Genomic DNA, 26,005 nt, shown 5'->3' with positions numbered 1-26,005 from the left:
TCCCACTAATAGTATTTATATTCCCTCCAGCATTTATTTGTAGACAGCATTTATTTTTAATGATGGACATTTTAACTGGTGTGAGGTGGTACCTCGTTGCGGTTTTAATTTCCTTTTCTCTAAGGGTTAGCGATGTTGAGCATATTTTCATGTGCCCACTGGCCATTTGTTTGTTTTCTTAGGAGAAATATCTAGTTTTTAATTCGGTTGGGTATTTTGTCGTTGTTGAGTTGTATGAGCTGTTTGTATATTTTGGAGATTAAACCCTTGTCAGTCACAGTATTTGCAAATATTTTTTCCCGTTCCATAGGTTGTCTTTACATATTTTTTGTTCATTTGTCTGTTTTTGTTTTTAATGGTTTCCTTTGCTCTGCAAATCTCGTAAGTTTGATTAGGTCCCACTTGTTTATTTTTGTTATTATTTCTATTGCCTAAGAAAACATTGGTCTGAATTATGTCAGAAACTGGTTTGCTTATACTCACTTCTAGGAGTTCTATGACATCATGTCTTATGTTTAGATCTTTAAGCCATTTTTAGTTTATTTCTGTGCATGTTGAAAATCAGCTTCATTGATTTACATGCATCTGTCCAACTTTCCCAGCACCACTTCCTGAAGAGACTTTTCCCCGTTTTATATTCTTACCTCTTTTGTGAAAGATTAATTGCCTGTAGGTGTGTGGGTTTATTTTTGTGCTCTCTGATCTGTCCCATTGATCCATATGGCTGTTTTTGTACCAAACCACAGTGTTTTGATTACTGTAGCTTTGTAGTATTGTCTGGGCCTTTTATGGTGCCATGGGGGGCTTCCCAGGTGGCTCAGTGGTAAAGAATCTGCCTGCCAAGCAGGAGACACAGGTTCAATCCCTGGGTCAGGAAGGTCCCCTGGAGAAAGAAATGGCAACCCACTCTAGTATTCTTGCCTGGGAAATCCCATGGACAGGGGAGCCTGGTGGGCTCAGGTCCGTGGGGTCACAAAAGAGTCAGACACAACTTTGCAACTAAACAACAAGAACAACAAATACATTTGGGGATTATTTGTTCTAGTTCTATGAAAAATCTCATGGGTAATTTGATATGGATTGTATTAAATCTGTAGATTGCTTTGGGTAGTATGGCCATTTTAACAATGCTAATTCTTCTAAGAGCATGATACTATCTTTCCATTTCTTTGAATCCTCTTTAATTTCTTGTATTAATATTTTATAGTTCTCAACATATAATTCTTTCACCTATTTAGTCAGGTTTATTCCTAGGGGTGTGTGTGTGTGTGTGTATGTGTGTATATATATATATATATATGCATACTTCTTTTCTGATATGTCATTGTTAGTGTAAAGAAATGCATCAATTTCTGAATGCTAATCTTTTATCCTGCTACTTTGCTGAATTCATTTATTAGAGCAGTAATTTTTGTGTGGAGTCCTTAGGACTTTCTGTATATAATATCATGTCATCTGCATATAGTGACAATTTTACCTCTTCTCTTCCAATTTGGATACGTTTTATTTCTTTTTCTTGTCTGATTGCTGTGGCTAGGACTGCCAATACTATGTTGAATAGACATGAAAGTGGGCATACTTGTCTTGTTCCAGATTTTATTGGAAAGGTTCTTAGCTTATTACCATTGAGTATCATATTGGTTGTAAGTTTATCATAAATGGCTTTTATTATGTTGAGGTGTAGTCCTTCTTTACCCACTTTGGTGAGAGTTTTTATCATGAATTGATGTTGAATTTGTGAAAAACAATTTGTCAAATGCTTTTTCTGCCTATATTGAGATGATCATGTGGTTTTTTACTTTTATAATGTGATGTATTACATTGATTGATTTGTGTATGTTGAACCATTCTTGTGAACTTGGGATCAATCCTACTTGGTCATGTTGGACCATGTTGGTATTGTTGGATTCAGTTTGCTAGTATTTTGTTGAGAATTTTTTCATCTATGTTCATCAAAGACCTTGGCCTGTAATTTTCTTTTTTGGTGGTATCTTTGCCTGATTTTATGGGTGTTATGGCTACATAGAATGTCTTTGTGAGTGTTCTCTAGTCTTCAGTGTTTGGGAAGAGCTTGAGAAGAATCACTGTAAGTTCTTTATTTGGTAGAGCTCGCTTGTGAAGCTGTCTGGTCTTGGACTTTTGTAGCGAGTTTGTTTTAGAGTCTATTTGGTCTATTTAAATTATCTGTTTCTTCTTGATTGGGTTTTGGTGGGCTGTATGTTTCTATAAAATTGTCCATTTCTTCTGGGTTATCAAATTTGTTGGTATATAATTGTTCATAATATTCTCTTATGTTTTTTGTATTTCTGTGGTATTGGTTGAGATTTCTCCTTTTTCATTTTTTATTTTATTTGGGTTCTCTCTCTCTTCTTGGTGAGTCTGGCCAGAGACTTGTCAATTTTGTTTACCCTTTTTGATTTATTGATTTTTTTTTCTGTTCTTTTTTAAATTTCTATTTTATTTTTTCCTCCCCATTGTTTATTATTTCCTCCTTCTGCTAACTTTAGGTTTTGTTTGTTCTTTTTTGTCTGGTTCTTGTTAAGTTGTTTAATTGAGATTTTTGAAGAAAGCCTATATTGCTATGAACTTCCCTCTAAGAACTGCTTTTGCAGCATTCCATCGATTTTGTGTAGCTGTGTTTTGTCATTTGTCTCAAGATATTTTTTAATTTCCTTTTTGATTTCTTTGTTGACCCCTTGTTTTCTTAGTAGCATGTTGTTTAGTCTCCATGTAATTGTTTTTTTCTTATTTTCCCTTGGTTGGTTTCTAGTTCATGTTGTTGTGGTCAAAGAAGATGCTTGAAATAATTTCTGTACTCTTAATTATTTGTGGTTAGTTTTGTGCCTTAGTATGTGGTCAGTCCTAGAGAATGTTCCATGTGCACTTGAAAAGAATGTGTATTGTGTTTGTGGGGAGATATAATGTCCTAAAAATATGTTTAGTCTAACTTCTACTGTATCATTTAGAATCTCTTGCTTTATTGATTTTCTGTCTAGAAGATCTGTCCATTGATGTGAGTGGGGTGTTAAAGTCTACTATTATTGTATTCTTCTCAATTTCTCCCTTTGTGTCTGTTAGTATTTGTTTTACATATTTGAGTCCTCCTATATTAAGTGCATATATGTTAATAAGAGTAAAATCCTCTTCTTGTATTGATCCTGTTATCATTATATAGTCTTTCTTTATCTTTATTTATAGTCTTAGCTTTAAAGTCTATTTTGTCTGATAATAGTATTGTAACTCCTGCTTTCTTGTCATTTCTGTTTGCATGAAATATCTTTTTCCATCCTGTCACTTTAAACCTGTGTGTCCTTTGTCCGAAGGTGGGTCTCTTGTAGGCAGCATTTGTAGGCCCTTGTTTTTTTTATTTAGTCTACCATTCTGTGTCTTTTGATTGGAGCATTCGGTTCATTGGCATTTAAGGTAATTATTGATGCATACGTATTTATTCTCATTTTTAAACATTGTTTCCCAGTTGATTTTTGTTTCTTCTTTGTTCCTTTTTTTTTTCTTTTTGTGGTTTGATTTCCTTTTATGCTTCTGTTCTCTTTAATTTTTGTGAATCTATTTTATATTTTTGATTTGTGGTTGTCCTGTTTATCAAGTATATTAACCCTTTCCTTTATCTGCTTGTTTTAGATTGATAGTCATATAAGCTCAAACACATTCTGAAAAGAAAATCTGTTTTCTCTTTTTCTCCTCCCACACATTTTATGATGTTGATCCCCTTTTTTACATCTTCATGTCTATCTTTTTGCTATTACTTGTGTTTATCATTGCTTCTACAAATAGGTTTTTTTTTTTTCTTTTTGATCTGAATACTGGCTAATTTAAGTGATTTACTTTCCAATTGTGATTTCCCCCTTCCTGTATCTTTCTGCTTTTCTTCTCTAAAGACCTTCCAATATTTCTTTTAGGACAGTTTTAGTATTGCTGTATTCTTTTAGTTTTTGCTTGTCTGGGAAATTCTTTATTTCTCCTATTCTAAATTATAATCTTGCTGGGTAGAGTATTCTAGGTTGCAGGTTTTTCCCTTTCAAGACTTTGAATATATTTTTCCACTTTCTGGCCTGCAGTGTTTCTGTAGAGAAATCAGCTGATAGCCTTATGGGGGTTCCCTTGTAATTAACCTTTTTTTCTCTCTTGCTGCCTTTAGAATCCTCTATCTTTAATTTTTGCCATTGTTAATATAATATGTTTTAGCCTAGGTCTGTTTGGGTTTGTCTTATTTGGGACCTCTGTGCTTTCTGTAGCTGGACATCTGTTTCCTTCTTTAGGTTTGGGAAGTTTTCAGCCATGATTTCTTCAAATACATTTTCAATCCCCCTTTCTCTTTCTTCTCCTTCTAAATTCCTATTATGTGCAGAATAGCCCACTTTATGTTATCCCATAGGTCTCTTATAGTGCTTTCATTTTTTTTTTCCATTTGGCTTTCTGTCTGCTGTTTTGATTAATTTCCGTTATTCTATCTTCCAGATCACTTATTTGATCTTCTGCATTATTCATTCCACTGTTCAGGGCCTTTAGCTCAGCTTTTGTCTCAGAAAATTACTTATCTAATTGTTCTTGTCATCTCCTTATAGTTTCTAGGTCCTTTTTACGGCAATCGTCATTTCTTAATTCCTTAAGAAATTTAAGGATAGCTTAATTCCTTCAGTATTTTCGTTACTTCTTTTTTGAACCCAGTGTTTATTAGACTGAAGAAGTCTGCTTTATTGTGTGTTCCTACAGGGGAGTTCTCCTGGTCTTTAAAAACTTATTGACCAGAGACATTCTACTATGTCTTTTGTTACCCGAACATCATTGACCAGAGATGTTTCAGCGTTCACTTACATAACAAATCACTGGCCACAGGCATTAGTTTTTGGGAAGATCCTCTGGTCAGTAATGTATTAACTGGAAGTGGTTCCTCTGCCTCTTCATTGTGCTTATATTTCTCTTACTCCATGAGTTTAGGAGAAACAGTTATCTTCTGTAGTCTTGGAGGGCTATTTATATGAGGGAGTATCCCTGCATAACTTGTGTGGGTTTTAATATATTTTTGGTGTGAGGACTGTTTTTGGTTTGGATGCTTGCCTTGCTTTTCCTCGGCATGTGCTGGCTATTATCCCCTTGATAGGTGTGTAGATGCAGATGCAGGCCCTCCTCATGGAAGCATGTTTGCTTCCAGTAGACTTCCTTTCCCTTTTTTCTCCTTTCCCTTTCTTCCGCCCTCCTTCCAGAGCAGGATGGAAGGTGGAGAGGAATAGCTCCAGATTATGGCATGGACTAGACATCAGCGTGCCTTCAGCACATCCCAACCCCAAGGAATTCAAATTCCACTCACAGCTGGAAAAATAGAGTTGTGAAAGGCTTTACCCAGCAAATTCCAGATTCTTGGTCCAACAGGCCATTCCAGTTTCTTGCTCCACACTCTTAGTAGGTAGATTGGTTACAAGGATGATGTCATCTGAACAAGCAGTCTTGGTAATGATATGTCAATGCTTTAATTAAGGGAAAGACAAAAATGAAACAAAAACTTAGGTTTCAGACTTAAGGAAGACATAGGGTTTTAAAATGGAAGTAAGTCTGGCCTGGCTTAGTTTTTCAGTAACTCAAAAAAAATTAAATATTTAAAGTTATCTTGTAATAACCTTTCCTGAAGGATTAAGTGCCATAAAAAAAAGTTGAGTGCTGAAGAATTGATGCTTTTGAACTGTGGTGTTGGAGAAGACTCTTGAGAGTCCCTTGGACTGCAAGGAGACCCAACCAGTCCATCCTGAAGGAAATTAGTCCTGGATATTTGTTGGAAGGGCTAATGCTGAAGCTGAAGCTCCAATACTCTGGCCACCTGATGTGAAGAACTGGCTCACTGGAAAAAACCCTGATGCTGGGAAAGATTGAAGGCAGGAGGAAAAGTGGATTACAGAGGATGAAATGGTTGGATGGTATCACCAACTCGATGAGTTTGAGCAAGCTCTCAGAGTTGGTGATGGACAGGGAAGCCTGGCGTGCTGCAGTCAATGGGGTTGCAAAGAGTCAGACACAACTGAGTGACTCTGAACTGAGCTTAATGAAGTATGAAAGTGAAGTCGCTCAGTTGTGTCTGACTCTTTGCGACCCCATGGACTGTAGCCCACCAGGCTCCTCCATCCATGGAATTCTCTGGGCAAGAATACTGGAGTGGGTTGCCATTTCCTTCTCCAGGGGATCTTCCTGACCCAGGGATCAAACCCAGGTCTCCTGCATTGCAGGCAGATGCTTTAACCTCTGAGCCACCAGGGAAGCCCAGTATAATATGTAAAAATACTAAATGACTATGCTGTACACATGAAACTAATATAATGTTATAAATCAGCTATACTTCAATAAAAATAAATAAATAGGCTAAAATTGTTTTTGGAAAAGACCCTAATGTTGGGAAAGATTGAGGGCAGGAGAAGAAGGTGGCGACAGAGGATGAGATAGTTGGATGGCATCATTGATACAATGGACCTGAATTTGAGCAAACTCCCGGAGGTAGTGAAGGACTGGGAAGCCTAACATGCTGTAGTCCATGAGGTTGCAGAGAGTTGGACATGACTTAGAAACTGAACAACAACAAAAATTTTTTAAGTGGATATTTGCCCAGAGATATTTATCTCAGCTTTATTTATTTGAAGTATAGTTAATTTACAGTTTTGTTACTTTCTAGTGTATAGCAAAATGATTCCAATATATATATGTGTATGTATACATGTTCAGTTGCATCTGACTCTTTGTGACCCCATAGTCTGCAGCCCTCAAGGCTTCTCTGTCCGTGGAAATTTCCAGGCAAGAATACTGAAGTGGGTTGCCATTTCCTTCTCTAGGGCGTCTTCTCAACCAAAGGATCAAACCTGCATCTCTTGCATTGGCAGGAGGTTTCTTTACCACTGAGCCTCCTGGGAAGACCTTGTGTGTGTGTGTGTGTGTGTGTGTGTGTGTGTGTGTGAGCGCACATGTGCACATGCAAATTCTTTTTAAGATTCTTTTCCATTATATGTTTTTATAGGCCATTGACTATAGTTATCTGTGCTATACTATAGCACTTGTAGTTTATGTATTTATATATAGCAATATGTATCTGTTAATCCCAAGCTCCTAATTTACCCTCCCCCCTACCCTTTCCCTTTTGGTAACCGTAAGTTTGTTTTCTATCAACATTATTTCTAATAGCAAGAAATGGGAAGTTGTTTCATTATGCAACTATAAGGAAATGGCAAACTAAATTGATACATACTCACTTCAGAATAGTATGCAGCCATTAAAAATTTTTTTCTTCCAATTTTTAATGGCATGAGGAATAACTCATGGTGAAAAGTCTAGATGCAAAGTTGTTTAAATGCTTTGATCTCAATTTTATAATGAAAAAATAATACTTGCATAAAATTATGGGATGGAAATATATCAACATGTTAAGAATTGATCATCCTATATTAATGTTCTCTGCAAGCTGCTTAGCTTGTCATAAACACAGTTTTATTCTTCTATAAGCTAGGGTTAAAAATACCTCCTCCAGCAACAATGAGGCTGAAGTGATAAAGCCTATGTGTAAATTGCCTTATAAACTGTATGACATAATTTCATCCATTGTTTGATGGTATCTGTAAGCAGTGGTGGTGGTAGAACTCATTGCTAGGAAATAATTATATATTCTTTACCATTTTAATAAGAGTTTTATGATAGTAAATGTTTGATTCTTTTCCCATTTCCATTTCTTGGTATTAAATATGAAGATAGACAAAGGAAATTGCTTTAAAAGCATCATTTCCAGATTCAGGACAAATCAGAGTTGAAAGACAAACTTTTTCTTTTCAGTCTCTCTCCTAGTGAAATGGTGGATCAGGTATTATCAATAGAAAATACACTGTGTAAAACCCTCCAACATGTTAAAAATCGTTATGCATTTTAACTTAACAGACCTGGATTTAAAAATCAGGAAATAAAACTTTCTCTGCTGAACTCAAAAGCTGTACTTCATATATGGTTTAAAACCTTAGTAATACTGAAAGAAACAATTGTTGGAGTTAAATGCACTTTTGAAAAATGTCCCAGATACAGCAATGAATTGAACCTCAAAACTCTCTGCACAGATGCCAATGTATGCACAAATATTTTAAAATCTTGTTTAGCATGACACAGGCCATTTCTCTAGAATTTGGCTTGAGAATGAAAATATAATGCTCATGGGACTTCCTTGGTGGTCCAGTGGCCAAGACTCTAAGCTCCCAATTCAGGGGACCCAGGTTCAATCCCTGATCAGAGAACTAGATCCTATGTGCTGCAACTCAGACCCAATGTAGCCAAATAAACAAGTAAATAATATCAATAATAATGTTCATAAAACACCCCAAATATATGTGCCTTGTTGCTTTTACTTACTCAATGATTAAATACCAACTAAAAAGTCTTAGATTTGTATATTTGTTATGATTCACAGAACCCTTTCCTACAAATGTGCCTGTTGGATACTGCTAGCCTCTCAAGTCTGATTTAGGACAGGTAGTGCTCTCATAGGACCAAGAAGAAATCCTAGGTTCTAATCAATTATTTAATCTATTTGAGCCTTTGTTTTCTCATCTGTGAAATGGGGGTGGACATAAAAATAGTATCTACCCCATAAAGAACTTACAGTGAAATAGGTTACATTCATATAAAGACTTTAGTACATAACAAGCTCTCAAACATGAGGTGTTATTACTAAAATAATGAATGCCTTTTCCACTATTCCAAGCCCAAGTGTTTCGGGCAAAACCCAGACAGAATGCATGGGTGAGTACTCAGGGGAGATGGAGTTTGTGGTTTGAATTTTGGGTATCTGTCATTGAATAATGTGCCTTTTCTAGTTTATTTGCTTATTTTTTAGTTATTCTTAAGCCCATCTTTGAGAAGATGGTGCTTGGGGATGTTGAAGGACTTTTTATTGTTTTGAAGATGTTTTTCTTCCCCGTGTCACAAATGACAATTTTTTCTATAAAGTCAAAGAGAAATTGTCAAACCTCAGCAATGGAAAAAGAAAGACGCTGTCTACCTATATCCTTGCATGAAAGCTACTCCTTGACATAGGCTGAGCAGGGTGCCAGGAGCCAGTTGGATGAGGCTGAACCATGGCCCTCAGCAGACGGACAAAGTGATGTCAGGTCCCCTGCCTGTCTTCCCCGCCACCCCTTCTATCAGCTGCTTGGAATCCAAATGTCTGTCTTGTTTTTCGTTGATGACTTGGCTAGAGAGTCTTGGAGCAGTTACTGCTAGAGCTGGCAGCTCTCTTTGAGAACACAGGAAAAGGAGAGCGAGGTGGAAATGGGGACAAAACCCAGCCCAGCACACAGGATGCCCATGCAGGGGGCTGCGGTAGAGTCTTTTCTGTAGTCTTCCTGTGGCCTCTTGTTCCTTTGAATTCTTGCTATGGCAGAAAACACCACAAAGCCCCTGAAACTTGTAGCTTAGGAATGCCTCTGAGGTGTCCAAAGAAAAGAAGTGTCACAGTTTTCCAGCCTCGTGCGTGTGGCTGGATGGGTAACCTGTTTCGGTGCATCACACCTCAGGATCTGCTCAAATTTTTCCTTTCAGTGCTGCTGGGTTTGAACCTCATCTCTTCATTCTCGCTTTATTCATGTACTATAGTATTTACTACTGAAAAAAAGCAATGTGTAAGTGGACCTGTGCAGTTCAAACCCATGTTATTCAAGGGTTGACTGTACTTCATAAATGCTGGATGCTATTATCTGATTTTTTTTTTTTTGCGTTTATTCTAAATTTATGGGATGTCTTTAAAGGATGTGTCTATTCTGGTGCTCCGCAAGTTCACAGAAATGTTGAAGCTTTGAATGATGTTAAAAAAAATTGATCAATGAAACATTTCAAGTACCACCTGCTGAGAATACTAAACAATTTCAGTTTTGTTTACAAAGAAAACATGAGTCTAAAGAGTGACTTAATTTCTTATTCTTAGAAAAATGGCAGGATGATGTTGGATGTTTGGTAGTTCCCTTCTTTCCCTCTATCCCTGGGGATAAAATCATAGGTTCTGGACCTCAATTTGATCAGTCAAGACATTTTAGAAATGAAATGATTTAGGACCAAGTAGACTGTGGGCTGTAGGAATGGAGAGCTGGAAAATGTTGTACAGGTTTCTGCCCTTAAGCCTCCTCCCAGGGTGAAGGGTCATCTCCCTGGCAGGGTAGGGACACAGCTCTGTCACCTCAAGCAAGGATTCTCTTCCACTGTCCCCATCCCTGGTCCCCATTCACTGTCCCTGCCAAGTGTCCTCTGAAGGTGTTGTGTTTCTATTTGTTGCTTGATAATGAGTAAAAAGTATTCCAAAACCTCCCTCCTTTATGTTCTCCCTGGTTGCAAAGGAAGGAGGGAGTGGTCCCCCCCTCACCCCCCACCCAGCCCCTGCCATTCCATATATGATAAACACACCTAAGTGTGTTCCTCCATCATGGAAGGGAAGTCTTGGTGGGGAGGAAGGGAGGGGGCTCTGTGTGGCTGCCGCTGAATGTTATGCCTGTGGGGGTGGTGAGGAACCATGCTGGGACACAGCCATTTCCCACAGAGCGCTTTCCCCACCACTCTACCTCTGGCTCCCTTGCCCCACCCCAGCCATGTCAGTCTAGCACAGGGATCCCCAACCTCCCATATCTAATGCCTCATGATCTGAGGTGGAGCTAATGTACTAATAATAGAAATAAAATGTACAATAAATGTAATGCACTTGAATCATCCCCAAACCATCCCCCCTCCCCACCACCTTCCATGGAAAAATTGTCTTCCACGAAATTGCTTCCTGGTGCCAAAAAGGTAGGAGACTGCTGCTGTAGCGCAGCAATTTGTCTCCTCGGCCCCTGAACGAGGCCCCTCAATGGCACCTGCCAAGACCGCTGTATACAGGTTAACTGCATGCGGGCGCCTGGGCAATGGGATATGTGAGGGTAAAATCCAGCTTAGAGTTCTGCTCACTAAGCTGTGAGCTGTGGTGCAGGGCTGGGTCTGCCTAAAGGAAGGGACATCTTTTTCCAATTTGCATAGAGTGCTAGGGCTGGCCCTGGTGATACCTAATCCGAGCCCTCCTCTTATCAGCCTCTGGGTTGATAAGAATTGAATTCTGAATTCTTTAGAGTTTGTCTTCCATGATTACCACCTCCAGGATTTCCAGGGAGCTGTAAAATGCTCAAGAAAGGATGTGGGGCCACATTGATTGCCAGGGACCAGGAAGGAGGTGGTTCCTTATTTCATTCGCTGCACTGGGTGCCCTCTGTGGACAGGCATGGTGCTGGGTGCTGGGAATGTACTACTATTAATACATCTGGCCATAGACATAGGCCTGCCTTCAAGACCCACGAACAGAGAAGTGCAGCATCCGACATGCTTGAGGGACAGGGACACTTCCCTAAAGGAGGTGGACCTGAGCAGGGTCTTCCAGGGTGCCTAGGCGCTGACTGCGTCCTCCTCTCTGGAGTAGTAGCTATTGTGCCAATGAAACCATGACCGGAATTGCTGTGCTGAGCTGAGGTCCACTTGGAGAAGCCCAGCAAGTCTGTAGCATGTCTGCCTCTTTCACTAGGCTCCTTACACTGGAGAGAAAGTAGGTTTGCAGATTTTAAACGGAAAATTCGTTATTTGCAAAAGAGTACAATGCCAATCATTCTCTTTTTCCTTGAGGGTTATATTCCAGGTTTTTAAATGATTATGTTCCAAGTTAGTGGCCCCAGCAAGCTTTTTAGCCCCCTGCTTTGTGACACCATGCTAAGTTTATTTTCTTTTTTCTTCCCCCTCTCTCAGATACTTACTGGAACAAGACTTCCCAGGCATGAGGATCGGGCCAGAGCCTACCACCGACTCCTTCATCGCTGTGATGTATGGGGAAACCGAGGGGAACACCCCAGGGAATGCTTTAGTCGTGGACCCCAAAAAGCCCTTTCGAAAGCTTAGTCGCTTTGGAAATGCTTTCCTCAATCGGTAAGGACCAGCAGACCGCCATCTCTGGACCCATTGTTTAAAGCTGTTCTTTGAATCTTTGCCAATTATGTGTAAAAGTTCAAAACCAGAAAAACAGAGTATGTGTGTTCTGAAAAAAAGAAGTTATAAGAAAATACGCTTATCACATATAAATATTGGGGAGATTCTCTTAGGAAGTGATCATTTATACCTACTCTAGGTGGCTTCAGAGGACAGAGCTAAGGCCCAGAATTGGACATTACAGGGCCACACAGTATAAGGAACAAATTTCTAATAATCTGAACCTCATGGGAAAGGATCAGGTTGCCTTGTGAGGTAGTGAGCTCCTCGTGATGGCCACATTACATGGTGGCTGGATGGCTAACTCTCAGGCATTGTGTGCCAGGACCTCCTACACAGAGAACTAAGCCCAGAGGGCCACCGAAGTTCTCCCGACACCCAGATTTAATCTTGGTTATTCCAGGACCAGTCACCGCATCTCGCTGGGTGTCCCTTTGGCTTCTCAGTCCCGTGCTTTGAGCTGCATCCTCATTCATTAGAGCCAGGCGGGAGAAACAGAGGCAGGATAGCCAAACTTTACATCTGTTGCATGGTCGCTATTTCACAGAGGTGAGGTCGTAGGATAGCTGAGGCCCTGCCTGGACTGCAGCAGAGTTGTATTTGTACTGCCTTTCTCCAGAGTTCCCAAGACGCAGTGAGGTCCAGGACAGAGGACAAGCCCGCGGGTTCTCTTGGACACGGCTCTGCACTTTGAGGCACCCCCTGCTCCTACCTCCCCCTCCTTCTTCCTTTTTGTCACTCCTAGCCTATTTTTTAAAAAACCCGTTTCTCTTTCTTCTTTGAGTTCCCCTCACTCCCCCGTTTTCCTCTTTTATGAGTCTACCACGTGAGTCTCTTTGGTTGCAGGGAGTGAGCTATGGGAGGTTCAGAACCAGGGAGTGGTCTTCCAAACGCCTTTAGGGAGACATGGAAGTAGAGATGACAGATGAAAGACTTGAAACTACATTTCTGCTTTTTAGATTAAAAAAAAACAAAAAAGGAACAGATCCTCCCAGCTGACAGCTGTTCTCCCAGAGGCTGAGAGTTGCGCCTGATTGCACAACTCCAGGGAGTGCCGTTCACAAGGACCATGAGATGAAGGACGTGCTGGAGTGCTGTGCAGTAGCTCTGCCGAGAGCGGCCCAGGCAACCTCCACAGGTGCCCTCTGTGAAAACTCAGCTCTCTAGGGATCGGTACTCTCCCCTAAGAGCTAATTTATGCTCCCAGAGCAAATCAAAGAAGGCGTCCAAGTGGCAGCAAGAGAACTCCGCAGCAGGATGAATAGAAATATACAGATGATGTAGCTGGAGTCACAGAGAAATTCCGTCTGACGGTCCAGTGTCCGTCTGACACTGTCCAGATGACTTTTTCCAGCTTCAGAGTTTCTCCTCTAGAAGAAGCACGCTTCTCAACTCCAGAGCAACCTTGCTTGCACCACCGTGTCTCCTTGTAGGAGAAGTAGGGCTTGAGCCCTGGAGGGTGAACCCCAGGGGTCTCTCGGGATGAGTGGACCACAGCTGTGGGAGAGTGGGACAAGAAGCTCCCCCAGCAGGGCCTCCCAGGGGCCGAGGTCACAAGGCAGGCAACAGCCAGCCTTCCTGTCCCAGAACTGGCCCTGGAAGATTCCAGAGGCCCTGGCAAGTGCAGGGCACAGGATCCTTCTCCATGAAAGTCTACCTGGAGTCCCTTGCTTCCATTACTACTGTCCTTAGTCTTACTCTCTTTTTGCCTGTCAAAGGCTTAAGAAAGAAATAAGCTGCCACCTTTTTCAAATTCCCATTTTATAAAGTCTCTGTTCACCAGGGGAAAAACAAGGGAGAATGGCTGTCGGCTTTATTTTGGCAGATGACTTACTTCCCTAACATTTATTTTTTTCTCAAATCACAAGCGTACAACAGATGAGTGTGGAAAAGAAGCTTCCAGGAAAGATTCTGAATGGCAAGATCCTTTATCTCAGAATTTAAAATTTACTGAAAATAATCCACCCATCAAGTGTTAATTGAATTCGGAATACACAGAAAAGGAATAGCAAATAGTTATATGGCATTTACTATCTGTCTAAACTTTACTGGTGAATTAGCTCTAAATTCTCACAAAAACCCTGTGACATAGGTGCGACTGTTTTCCCCAATGTAAAGAGAAGGAATTGAGACAGAGGCCCATTTAGCTTCCACCGGGCTACTCAACTGATAAGTGGCAGTTCTGGGGATTGGAACCCAGGTCGTCTGGCCGAGGCCTGCTAGTGACCACTGTGCTCAGCAGCCAAATGGGAGGACTTTGATCTGAGAATCACTCTCTTCTCTCTGTCTAACATTCAAGGCTGTCCTTTATGTAGCCCACCAGCAATGATAAAGATTATAATAATTATGTCCCAAATTTGTTGTTCAGTCACCAAGTTGTGTCCGACTCTTTGCGACCCCCTGGACTGCAACACACCAGGCTTTCCTGTCCTTCACTATCGCTCAGAGTTTGCTCAGACTCATGTCCATTGAGTCGGTGATGCTATCCAACCATCTCATCCTTTGTTGCCCCCTTCTCCTCCTGCCCTCAATCTTTCCCAGTACTGAGGTCTTTTCCAGTCAGTTGGTTCTTTGCATCAGGTGGCCAAAGTATTGGAGCTTCAGCATCAGTCCTTCCAGTGAATATTCAGGGACCTAAATCACTGATTAATAATTTCACATACACCTTCTTTACATGGCTAATAAAATGGATGATACTAGGGCCATTTTACAGATGAGAAAACTGAGAGTAAAGAAGTAAAATGACTTGCTCAAGAAAAGGCAGAGACAGGGCTAGAACTCAGGTTCCCTGTTCCCTTTTATCTACCACCCTGCAGCTCACAAAACACCAGCAAAGAAGAGTTTCTGTCCTTCCAGCCTCCTGGTTGCCATGTATACGTGAGGCTCACATGTCAGGGATGTGTGTGTATGCTCAGCCACTCAGTTGTGTCCAGCTCTGGACTGTAACCCACCAGGCACTTCTGTTCATGGGATTGTCCCAGCAAGAATATTGGAGTGGATTGCCATTTCCTCCAGGGGCTCTTCCTGAACCAGGGATCGAACCCGAGTCTCCTGCATCTCTTGCATTGGCAGGCAGATTCTTTACTGTCATGGATGACAGATTCATGCTATCATGGATGTACCACCTGGAAATTAACAGTGTATTTAAGAGTAGGTAGCCTGATTAAGTTGTGTGTATACATGACAGTGCTACTATTTCTCCCAGGACTGGCACAAAGAAGAGAGTCACTTAGTATGGTGTACTCAGATTGTATACATAGTTATAGCATCCCTTTGGGAACAGCAGCAGGCTTAGCTCTAAAGGCAGGCAAACTTATTTTTATTTAGCATACTTTATGAGAACTAGGTCAAAAACCAGACTTCACAGGAAATAGAATGGATTGTCTGCTATGAAGAACTTTCACCCCCTACTTCATTGAGCAACCACTGATTCCTCCACCCCCACAGGATAGGTCTCATTATTCTGGCCCTCCCATTACAGGGCTTGGGCATCTGCCCCTTGGGGCATCTTTAAAAGAGTTTGATTCTTTGTGAGATGGTACCAGCCTGGAAGCATTAAGCAAACCAGTGGAGCTGAGCCTCAATCTCTAATGGTGGTTTCTAGGAAAGTTTTCAGTGGACTCCTGAGAAATGAAGACAAATTCCCCCAAAGACAGTTTTGAATTATAGAAATTTCATACTTGAATGGATTCCCAGGTGGTACAGTGGTAAAGAGTCCACTTGCAATGCAGGAGACGCAGGAGTCGAGGGTTCTGTCCCTGGGTCAGGAAGATCCCTTGGAAGAGGAGATGGCAACCCACTCTAGTATTCTTGCCTGGAGAATCCCACAGAGGAGCCCGGTGGGCTACAGGCCATGGGGTCGCCAAGAGTCGGACGCAGCTGAGCACAAGCACACATACTTGAACAATAAAGAGAAGCTGCAACTAGAACAGAGAATTCTAAAATACCTTAGTGAGACATCCTGAGACTTCACCATTCTGCTTTACTTTAGAAGAAAATTCCGCAGGCAAGCATGTCTTGGAGTTGTTCCAAGGGAGCGTGGTTCTTTAGGTTTCAGAGTCTGTTGTTGGGGTAGTTCCACATCACAGAGGAGAGGGACGCCCCAGCAGCACACTGAGGGCACGAGTCCCGGGAGACACTGGCACATTTCGGTTAGTTGAGAAAGCGCAGGAGTTGGCAGGTTGGCCTCTGGCCTTCCTTCCCACATTTGGATTAGTTATTTTATTTTCCTTCAATTCTACTTTTCACCTTTGGTTGTTTTTTTTTTTTTTAATCCAGATAGCTACAGGGATCATTTTCTGTTTAGGAGCTAGTGTACTTTTAAACTGTCACCTTCCACAGAAGAAGTTCTTAATCTCATTTACTTCTCCTGTTTCTCTTTCTAAAATAACTCATCACTGGCCCTAGGGATTGAAATTTTGAAACTTCCTTCTAAGTTGAAGGAATCTGAACAGTACTTCCAGTGCTCCTGTTTTTTTAGCCAGGCCTGATATGGGTGACGGTGTGATCAAAACACAAAAGACAGCCACTGTCTTGAATTTGCAAAATGGTTTAGCAATAATAGAACACACATGTGTATTTTTGTACTTATATTCTGTTTGTTACCTCTATGCTTGTGATTAAGTGAGACTTCATTAAATGGACTTTTTAAAGGCTATGAATATTGCATGTATGGATGTGAGAGTTGGACTGTGAAGAAAGCTGAGTGCTGAAGAACTGATGCTTCTGAACTGTGGTGTTGGAGAAGACTCCTGAGAGTCCCTTGGACTGCAAGGAGATCCAACCAGTCCATTCTAAAGGAGACCAGTCCTGGGTGTTCTTTGGAAGGACTGATGCTAAAGCTGAAACTCCAGTACTTTGGCCACCTCATGCGAAGAGTTGACTCATTGGAAAAGACTCTGATGCTGGGAGGGATTGGGGGCAGGAGGAGAAGGGGACGACAGAGGATGAGATGGCTGGATGGCATCACGGACTCGATGGACGTGAGTCTGAGTGATGGACAAGGAGGGCTGGCGTGTTACAATTCATGGGGTCGCAAAGAGTCGGACATGACTGAGCGACTGAACTGAACTGAATATTGCACAGTCACTTAGTACTGCTGGGAATTTTTTTAAAAAGCTGACTTAATACAAGTAAACAGCATTGGTCCAGATACATGCTGACTCCACCAGATAATTTAGCTGCAGAGATTAAGGAAAATAGGCTCTTGCCAAGAATCACTCTTGATTCACTGGCAAAACTGTGTTGTTTTTTTTAAGCTGAAAGAGTAACTGGTTTGGGGGGTGGGGTTATTTTGTTTTGTTTTGGGTGGTGTGCTTTTCCCTAATAAACTCCCTGAAGCCCATCCTATTAGCCTTTATCTTCAGGATTTGCCATGGCTCCTGCGTCATTAAGCCATTGTTCTTTATCAGCAGCTGCCCACACAGCCCTGGTCCTGTCATCCCAGAAAACCAGTTTTTCCCCCTGTGGTGGTTGGGAGAGGGAGACCTGATTTAGAAAAGGTCATGTGGAGGTTGAGCTGCATGGGATTGCCAATGTTCAACCATCTTTCACTTGCAAAAGTGGTAATTCCATAAGACTCGATCAAAGGGGTAACCACAGGCTTTTCACAGTCTGGGTCTGAAATGAAATTCCTCCCAGGCAGTGGAAGTTTAGATCAGGCCTTTGTGGTAGGACTGTATAATAGTAATTTCTGCAGGTTAGTTGTCAAAGTCTTCTTGCACACTGGGTGCTATTCAGTGTGACAGTTTAGGAAGTATTTCATCTCTCTGATTTTCCCCTAATCAGTAAAGTGAGCCTGGGCAGGAACAGTGTCATACTCTCTTCCATGGTAAACTTAGGTGAACCTAAAGGACTGCCTGGGAGTCCTCAGGCCAACAGTTGCTCAGACCTGACTGAGGTCACAGGGTGAGTGAGAAAGAAGAGGTTAAGAACTGGGTCTTCTGCCTCCCAGTCACTGCTGCACCCTCCACTAGTAAAGTGAGGGCAAGTCCCACAAAAGGGGCCTCTTTGGTGGAGTTCCAGGGCGGTGGCACATCGCTTCTCTGTTCTAGGATGTTGCCCTCTGCGTGATAAAAGATACACAGTGGTGACTCAAATGCACGAAATGGCAATAGCAGCCTAACTGCCAGGTCTACATCCTAGCTCTGTCAGCTTCCAGCTATGTGACTTGGCAAGTTATGGCATGTGACCCCTCTGTGCCCCTGCTGGGGAGGAAGAAATTTTCTTCTACCCTTCTAAGTTCATCTGGCTGGTCTAAGAATTAAGTTGACTTAAGACAGGTTAACAGGAGAAACTCAAACAAAACTTTAATTATGTGCATACATGAGAGAGACCCAGGAAAATGGAGTAACTCCCCCAAATGGCTGAAGCCCTTCCCTTTCTAAATACCATCTCCAGTTAAAGACAGGAGGATGTTGGAGGCAGTGGTTTGGAATCTCAAGGGAAGAGGAAGGCAATTGACATGGAACTGGAAAAACAAATGTTTGGTAAACAAATGTTTGCTGGCCTGTGCAGAGACAATGGGACACAGTGAGGAGTTTTAATAAATGAAACTGTGCAGGGTTCCTATCGCCTCACCTCGTTGATACTATATTTATCTCTGGTGACAGCTCCCTTCCTGGAACAGATCCTCTGTCTGCTTTCCCTAGGCAGTTAGAAGGGAGGTCAAAGATGCTTCCTGAGTTTGGGGTGGGGAGCTTAAAAAGAATTAGTCCAAATTATTCTTCATGCCAGTGAGACACATTTTTGGGGTGGCCACATTTGCCCCCTTTTACCCTAGCCTTGTCCTTTGTAAAATGGAGATGTACAGCCCCACTGCTGAGGTTGTGACCAGGATTGAATGAGTTAATGTGAGTTCATGGAAAGTACTCAGGACAGTGCCTGGCACACAGTAAGTGGTCAGTGATGTTTGTGCCATTTGATGACTGCTGCGACTACTGGGTATTGCTGCACTGGAAATGGAATCGCCATTAAGCTACTGCCTGGCTCTTTTAAAATGTTGATCGCTGGATTGGAATGTTAGTGTTTGGAGGCAGCTTTTAAGAACCAGAATCCCCTTTCTGTGCTGTCTTACTGTGTGGCCAGACTCTTAGCCCCTGGCCTGAAACTTTAGAGCTGGGCCATTCCTTTACGCACCCCGTCTCTACTACCACTCAGCCTTCCTTGGTTGAACGGGTGACAGGGAATGGGGGTCCTGTGTAGGTTTGATCCCTTCCTTCTCTCCTTTTATCAGAAAATAAAATAGACCAGCCCTGGATGAGGGACATACTTGATAAAGCTTATGTGAGGCTCCTGGGCTTAACAGGCACATGTCTGCATTTTTCACGTGAAATGTACAAGGCAAGGCAAGTCCCGAAGAAGTAGGAAATCCATCCCGAAGAAGGAAATCCATCCCGGGACAGCAAATCTGTGCTTAGAAACATTTCAGGAGACACATATCAGTGGGAAAGGCCTGACCCAAGGCTGACTGTATTATACCTGATAAATAACCCACGTTTCACCTTCCTTTAAGACCAGATTGCTCTAGTAGCATTGCATTAGGGCTTGTTTTTTCTGATTATAGGATAACTATTTAAGAAAACATGAGTGTGGTTCTGACCCTTAGAGTGTGGGCCATGCTCCCACACTGAGGGTCTTGAAGCTAATTTGTGCTCTGTGCTCCTTTGCCTACCTCCCCAAGCTGCCCCCTCAGTGCATACTGGGCAGGGCTGTGCAAAGTTCAGCTTTGCACATTCAACCCTCATCACCCTGTTTGGGATGCCCCTGGAAAGCACCCTCCTCTTCCTCTTCCTCTTCCTTTCCACCCCCTTTCATCTGCAGTCATCATCCCTGGCCCCGGGTCTGCTTTCTTATACGTTGTGTGGTGATGTCGCCACACCTGACTGTCGTGTTTTGTGGATCACACATTTTGGCTCTGCTGTTGCATCAGGAGGCATGGGAGTTGCTGAAGCTTTGTCTCTTTGCACTGCACAGAGGGAGTGGTGGTTTATAAATTTTGAATCCCTCTGTTAATTTCACACGAGAATCCAGGGCTTTTGTGTTTTGGAAAAATTGATATTTAGTGTGAGCTTATGGTCTGGGAAAAAGGTTAGCCTCTCACAGAAGTACTTTATGCGAAAGAGTTTTACATATGTGCAGTGTTCACAGCATCACCGGGTATCTTAAGCCATCTGGTAAACAGGCTGGGACTATGATAAGAGACCAGATTACCCGCAAGAAATTCGGTCTACCGCAGATATGCTCAGAATGTTTCTACCCGAGTTCTAGAGACACAAATATGGCATTTTTTTCTCTGTGAACTTACAGAGAAGTTAGTGATCCTGGTGCACTTTACTCTCACAGATCTGTCTGGGTGTTGGACAGTAGGGTTTATAAAAGTGGAGGGACAGGAGAAAATCAGAAATGAGGGGCTTCTCATAAGTGAACTTGACCCCTTATTTTTTTAATGTTATGAAGTTTTTATTTTAGGGGTTGAGTTCAACTCAACTGACGTCCGAAATATTAGGCTGCAGCCCTCAGCCAGCCACTCATTAGAGGCGTGGCCTCTCATGTCATAACTGCACCGTGCTTCGACTTTTCCAGTTATAAAATGATCATAGTCATCATTCTGACATCTTCCTGGGCTGACTTGAAAAAGTGGAAAAGAATGTCTGAGAAACTTGTCCTGAGCACCTTCAGCAAAAGTTCGCTTGCTGTGTCAGTGATCCCATCTCATGCTCAGGGCTCCTGACCCTGAGCTGTGAGGGGGCTGTGCTGTCCACACTTGCGCTGGGGAGGCTGGGCAGGCCCCCCTCTTGTGCATTCCCAGCATGTTTACATGCTGAGTAATCCCACCAGTTCCACTGAATGGAAGAATTGAGTTTTCCCCGAGGATTTTCAAGCCTTCTGCCTACACAGACACTGAAGTTAGCCATTTACAATACAGGAAAAGGAGAGACACTCCACAGTTTCTGGCTTAAAACATACACAATTCCTAACAGAGATCCTCCTGGGTTTCCTGGGGTAGAAGTAACAGAGCGTGTCCCTCTGGTGCTCTGGAGTTACACAGTGTCAAAGCTAAGAGCCTCTCCAGCCCCTGGCAAGTGTCTCCATTTACACATGATGAAACTGAGGCCCAGTTCCTTGGGGAAGCCCTTGTCCAGGGTCCAGGCAGGTTATTGGCCTGAACCCAGGTCTGCTGACCCTCAGGCTGTGGTTTTCCTGCCACTTCACTCTGTTTCCAAGGTCAACACCAGGGCAGCTGACTTGGAAGCATGGCAGAGGGATTGGGATGAGAAGGAAGAACTGGTATCAGGGAGGTGATGGACAATGAAGACAACTTGGAGATGCTTGGCCAGGGCCCTGCTCACACCTGCCCTTTTGTCTACTCTTAGGACACCAAAGCACCTGGAGGATTTGGGATGTTGCCCATAGGAGCTTGCCACACCCTGATCCTGGAGCCATAGCATGGTCCCTGGGGCACCAGTGAAAACAGGCCCTTGTATCTCTGCTGGCACATTGGGGAATGGGCACAGGCTGGACAGGGCTCAGGATACTCCAGCCCAGTACATCAGTACCCCTGAAGGAAGCATGGGATTCCCTGGGAGGAGAAGCCCAGGACGCTTGTCTGAAGTGCAGCATAGAAGAGAGACAGGTGGGGCTGAGGGACTTTGCCATCACACTGACTCCAAAGATGTCCGTAGCCAGGAGAGGCCAAGGAGCTATGAGATGAGAGCAATCTGCAATGAACAGGCTCTGATCCCAACTTTGATCCCTTTCTTCCAGATTTATGTGCTCCCAGCTGCCCAATGAGGTCCTGAAGAGCATCAGCATAATCGACAGCCCCGGCATCCTGTCTGGAGAGAAACAGCGCATCAGCCGAGGTCAGTGCCTTCCCCGCCCATCCAAGTCCCCCCACCCCACCCCCGCCCCCAGGGCTGGCTGAGTCTCTCTGTGATGTCAACAGAGGATTTTTGCCCCTGTTTAATTCCTTTAAATATTGTCGTCTGCTGTTAGTACCTGCCTCACATAAATCTTCAGACTTTAAGAGGGGGCCTGTCACTTGCTGACCACTCACTTGGACATATGACAAGAAATAAAGGTGGCCAACCAGTCACCACAAGGGGGAGAGCCCTCCCTGCTGCTCTTCTTCCCCAGGATACTGGCACATATTCTACCCCAGTTGCCTCTGCAGCAGCCTTCCATTGAAGGAGGTTTTATTGGTATTAGTATGTATTTGGTGCCAGATGCTGTAATGCACACTGGGGATGTGGAAAAAACAGATGCAGTTTCTGGCCTGGAGAATCTTGTCTTCTAATGAGGAAGATGGATATTATTTATTTTATCACAGAAATAAATAGAAAACAAGAGCTGGGATCATCATTCTATGATGGGAACTGTCTGTCAGGGTATAAGGGGGATATCTGGCCTTGGGTTGTTGGGAAAGGCTCTCCAGAGGAGGTGACATTGGAGCTGGAACCCAGAGGATGAATTGAAATTACCTAAGGGAAGCTCTGGGCTTCCCAGGCGGTGCTAGTGGTAAACCTGCCTGCCAGTGCAGGAGACATAAGAGACATGGGTTCGATCTGTGGGTTGGAAAGATCCCCTGGAGGAGGGCATGGCAACCTACTCCAGTATTCTTGCCTGGAGAATCCTGTGGACAGAGGAGCCTGGTGCACTACAGTCCATAGGGTCACACAGAGTCAGACACAACTAAAGTGACTTGGCGTGTACATTGATGGGAAAGGAGAGACGATGAGGTGTTCAAAGGAAATCTGTGAAAGACAGAAAACGCTTGTAAAGAATAGTGACATCTGGGCTTCTTCAACCTTCACAGTGCAAGGCTAAGCAATACTATTTCCAGACCCATGCACTGTGGTTCAACCGATGGGCCTGTGATTTCCCCCACCCCCCTGGTGAAGGGGCTATCAGGAGCAGATCAGAAGACCATTTACCTACAGAGAGGAAATTCCTGACAGGGAGGGCACTAGAAGAGACTCCTGTGGTCCCAGAGGCAGGTCCAGTTCCCCTTGCCCTGGCCTCTGAAACTAAGGGCAGTTCCCGGAGGCTTTGCTGGGAGGGAGAAGCCACAGTAGGTTAGTTCCCGCTGTCACTCCTCACTGGTAACTCTTCACAGCCCCCTGAACAGACTCACAGCATTGTGGCCAGACAGTGCACTCCCACAGCGTTCCTGGAGCAGAAGCACAGTACACCAGCCCTGGGACACACCGGGAGCCAGAAAGCAAGGGTCCTGTGACAGGGGCCAAGAAAGAGCTTCCCATGTCTGTCAGCCCTCCCTTCTCATGGCGTTTGAGAAATGCTGATCTTGCAGTCTCTGACTGCCTTGCTGAGCCTTCATCCATGTGTTCAGGGACTTGGTGGGCCATTAGGCTTTCCCAAGGCCTCCAGGAACATTGCACGTATAGAAAAGGCCACAAATAACCATTATTAATGTTTTTTTTCCAGCTCCTTAGAGACTTTTTTCTGTGCATGTACAAACATACAGTTTTAACAGAAATGTGATTACCATGCACATTTCCTACAACTTGACTTTTTAAAAAAATATTTATTTGCCTGCATCATACCTTATTTGCATCATGTGGGACTTGTCATTGCAAGGTGTGGGCTCCTCTCTAGTTGTAGAGCATGGGCTCCACAGCATGTGGGCTCTGGTGCTCTTGCTTAGTTGCCCCACAGCCTGTGGGATCTTAGTTTCCCTGCCAGGGATCAAACCTACGTCCCTGCATTGGAAAGCGGATTCTTAATCACTGGACCATCAGGGACATCCCATACATTGGAAAGCGGATTCTTAATCACTGGACCATCAGGGACATCCCATACATCTTGATTTTTGGTTGTTGGTCCTAAATTTTAGGACCTCTGGATTTTAGCGTCAGCCTCATCCATTCTTTGTTATTGATAGGCCTCTGACCAATGTTAATTGTCCATATTCTTCAGGGTTTCTCCCTGGCTTAGTGATTCTAAGTGTCTTTCAACCTGTAGCTCCTTTAGAAAAGTTAGCATGTGATACACCCAGGATGCCTTGAAGACAGTTCTTTTCAGCACTTGATAATAACTGATAATAACTGACTCATATCCTAGTCTGACTTACTGTGACAAGCCCTTACTCACATCCTATGCCCAGAAATAGCACATATGGTTCCAGCCAGTCGGCCAGTCCCTGCCACCCTGACAAACAGCAGCTGGTACCATACCATGCTGTGGCATCGTTGCTGGTTGGGGTCACCTAGTTGACAGTTTCAACATGTTTACCCCAAAGAATGTGTGCTGTTTTAAAGCTGCTTCAGCTTTAATTATTGCAAATAGTGCTGCATTCTCGCACATGTTCCTATCTGCTGCTGTCGTCCCGCCAGCTCGTAAATCATAACCCCACCTTTGCCAGTCCTCGATGTCAACATTGGATGAGCATCAGAGACAAACTGTGACCCCGCAGAACATTTGAAACATCCACCATTGACCTTACTAATGGGACTTTGCCTCCCTGACGGATGTTTCATCTATGAAAGAGAAAGGGGTGGCTGTCGCGCCTCCTCCCTGTCCCTTGGTGTGGTTGATGGATTAACCTTTGGCAGGCAGAGTCTCATCAAGCAGGTCCCTCTTACACATGTATATCCTCAAAGGGTATATTCATAACAGCAGTATGAGAACAGCCACCAGAGGTTGAACCCTTGCTGTGTGTCTGCACGGTGTTCTTCAGTGAGGATTTGCTAAGCTAAACCTGCATACGGTCATGCACAGACGGGAGCCCAGCCCAGGGAACCACTCACCCTCACTTCTCTGGGGATGCTCAGCCTAACAGAGTATGTAAGAATTCCTTCCCCAGTGGCTGGGCAGGTGGGCGACCAGGCTTGACAGCTGGGGAGTGGACAAAGCAAAAGCTATTAAGGCACCACTTTTGGAGAACAGGCTGGGGGTGTGCATGCTTCAAGCAGTGGCTGCAGGCTGACACTGCTGTGTGGACCCCATCCACCCTCTAGCCTGCAGGCTGTGCAGCCCCAGATGGGCACATGCTGGGCAGCCCATGCAGCTGCAGGAGGTGATGAGCATGGGGAGAAGGCAGAGCACCCCCACGAAGACCTACTGACTACATCACACTCAGAATTCTCCCATCAGCATGGAATGAGGCAGATGGTTGGTGGGGCAGTGGAACATAGTGTTGCTTTGCTGGTGGTCAAGCAGGGAAGGAGTGACCTAAGCTAGGGAGCTGACCTCATCATCATTGATGGTCCTCGGGTACCCCCAGGGCATTGCCCAGGTACCCAGAGTTCTGGGAACCAGATGGCCCAGTGGGAGTATATTTCCAGGAAGGAGTCCTGAACCTGGGGTTTAGTCATGTGCCTCCCCTCCCCTGTGGCTCCCTTCTTCCTTGTTCATTCTTCTCTCTTGTGCCATCATAAGCCTACATCCTTTCTACTCTGTCGAGTAGAGAGAGCAAGTGTGATTCCCTGGAGGACATGGCATTTTATTCCCATTGCTCTTCTCTTGGCCAGAGTCAGAGGTGACCAGGAAAACAGTTGACACTGCTGCATGATGATTCATATTTTGGGGTGTTTGGTTTGAGGCAAAACATGGCAAACTCACTCTTATGCTAGAAGTGATCTTTACCAATTGGAATGTGTCCTAGCACAGCATTTTCTCATCAGCAGAATATTAACATGGACCCCAGAAGTCAGGTCCTGCTGTATGACCCAGAGTAAAACAAGAATGCAAGATCTGTGTTGGGGGAAATAAATATCTAGATCTCTGCCTTGGTAGCTCTATAAATAAAACCCATTAGAGTCATTGATTTGGGAGCAATTTTTAACATATTACTTACAATTGTGATGTTTCTCAGCTTGATTATAGTTAACAGAAAATCTTAAGGAAAAAAAGGGGTGACCTTAGATACTAACTTGTAGCTTTCTTGGCTGACATAGAGAATTCTCATCAAGCAGGAATTAAAATACTCTGCAATCAATGTGATACACTATATTAACAAATTGAA

At 43.4% G+C, this 26,005-nt stretch overlaps 1 protein-coding gene across 1 annotated transcript in view; it reads left to right on the top strand.

The window, feature by feature from the left end:
* EHD4 (EH domain containing 4) overlaps positions 1–26,005 on the top strand; it is an 86,138-nt gene that overhangs the window by 11,035 nt on the left and 49,098 nt on the right. Inside the window, exons 2-3 of the mRNA XM_069596097.1 lie at positions 11,785–11,961; positions 21,787–21,884. Coding sequence (XP_069452198.1) covers positions 11,785–11,961; positions 21,787–21,884 — 275 coding nt within the window. The remainder of the gene's footprint in view (positions 1–11,784; positions 11,962–21,786; positions 21,885–26,005) is intronic.

This window comes from Ovis canadensis, chromosome 7 (genome assembly GCF_042477335.2).
Source record: "Ovis canadensis isolate MfBH-ARS-UI-01 breed Bighorn chromosome 7, ARS-UI_OviCan_v2, whole genome shotgun sequence".
NCBI classification, from domain to species: Eukaryota; Metazoa; Chordata; class Mammalia; order Artiodactyla; family Bovidae; genus Ovis; species Ovis canadensis.
Note: the sequence above shows the minus strand (reverse complement) of the source record. Positions and strands in the feature narration are given on the sequence as shown.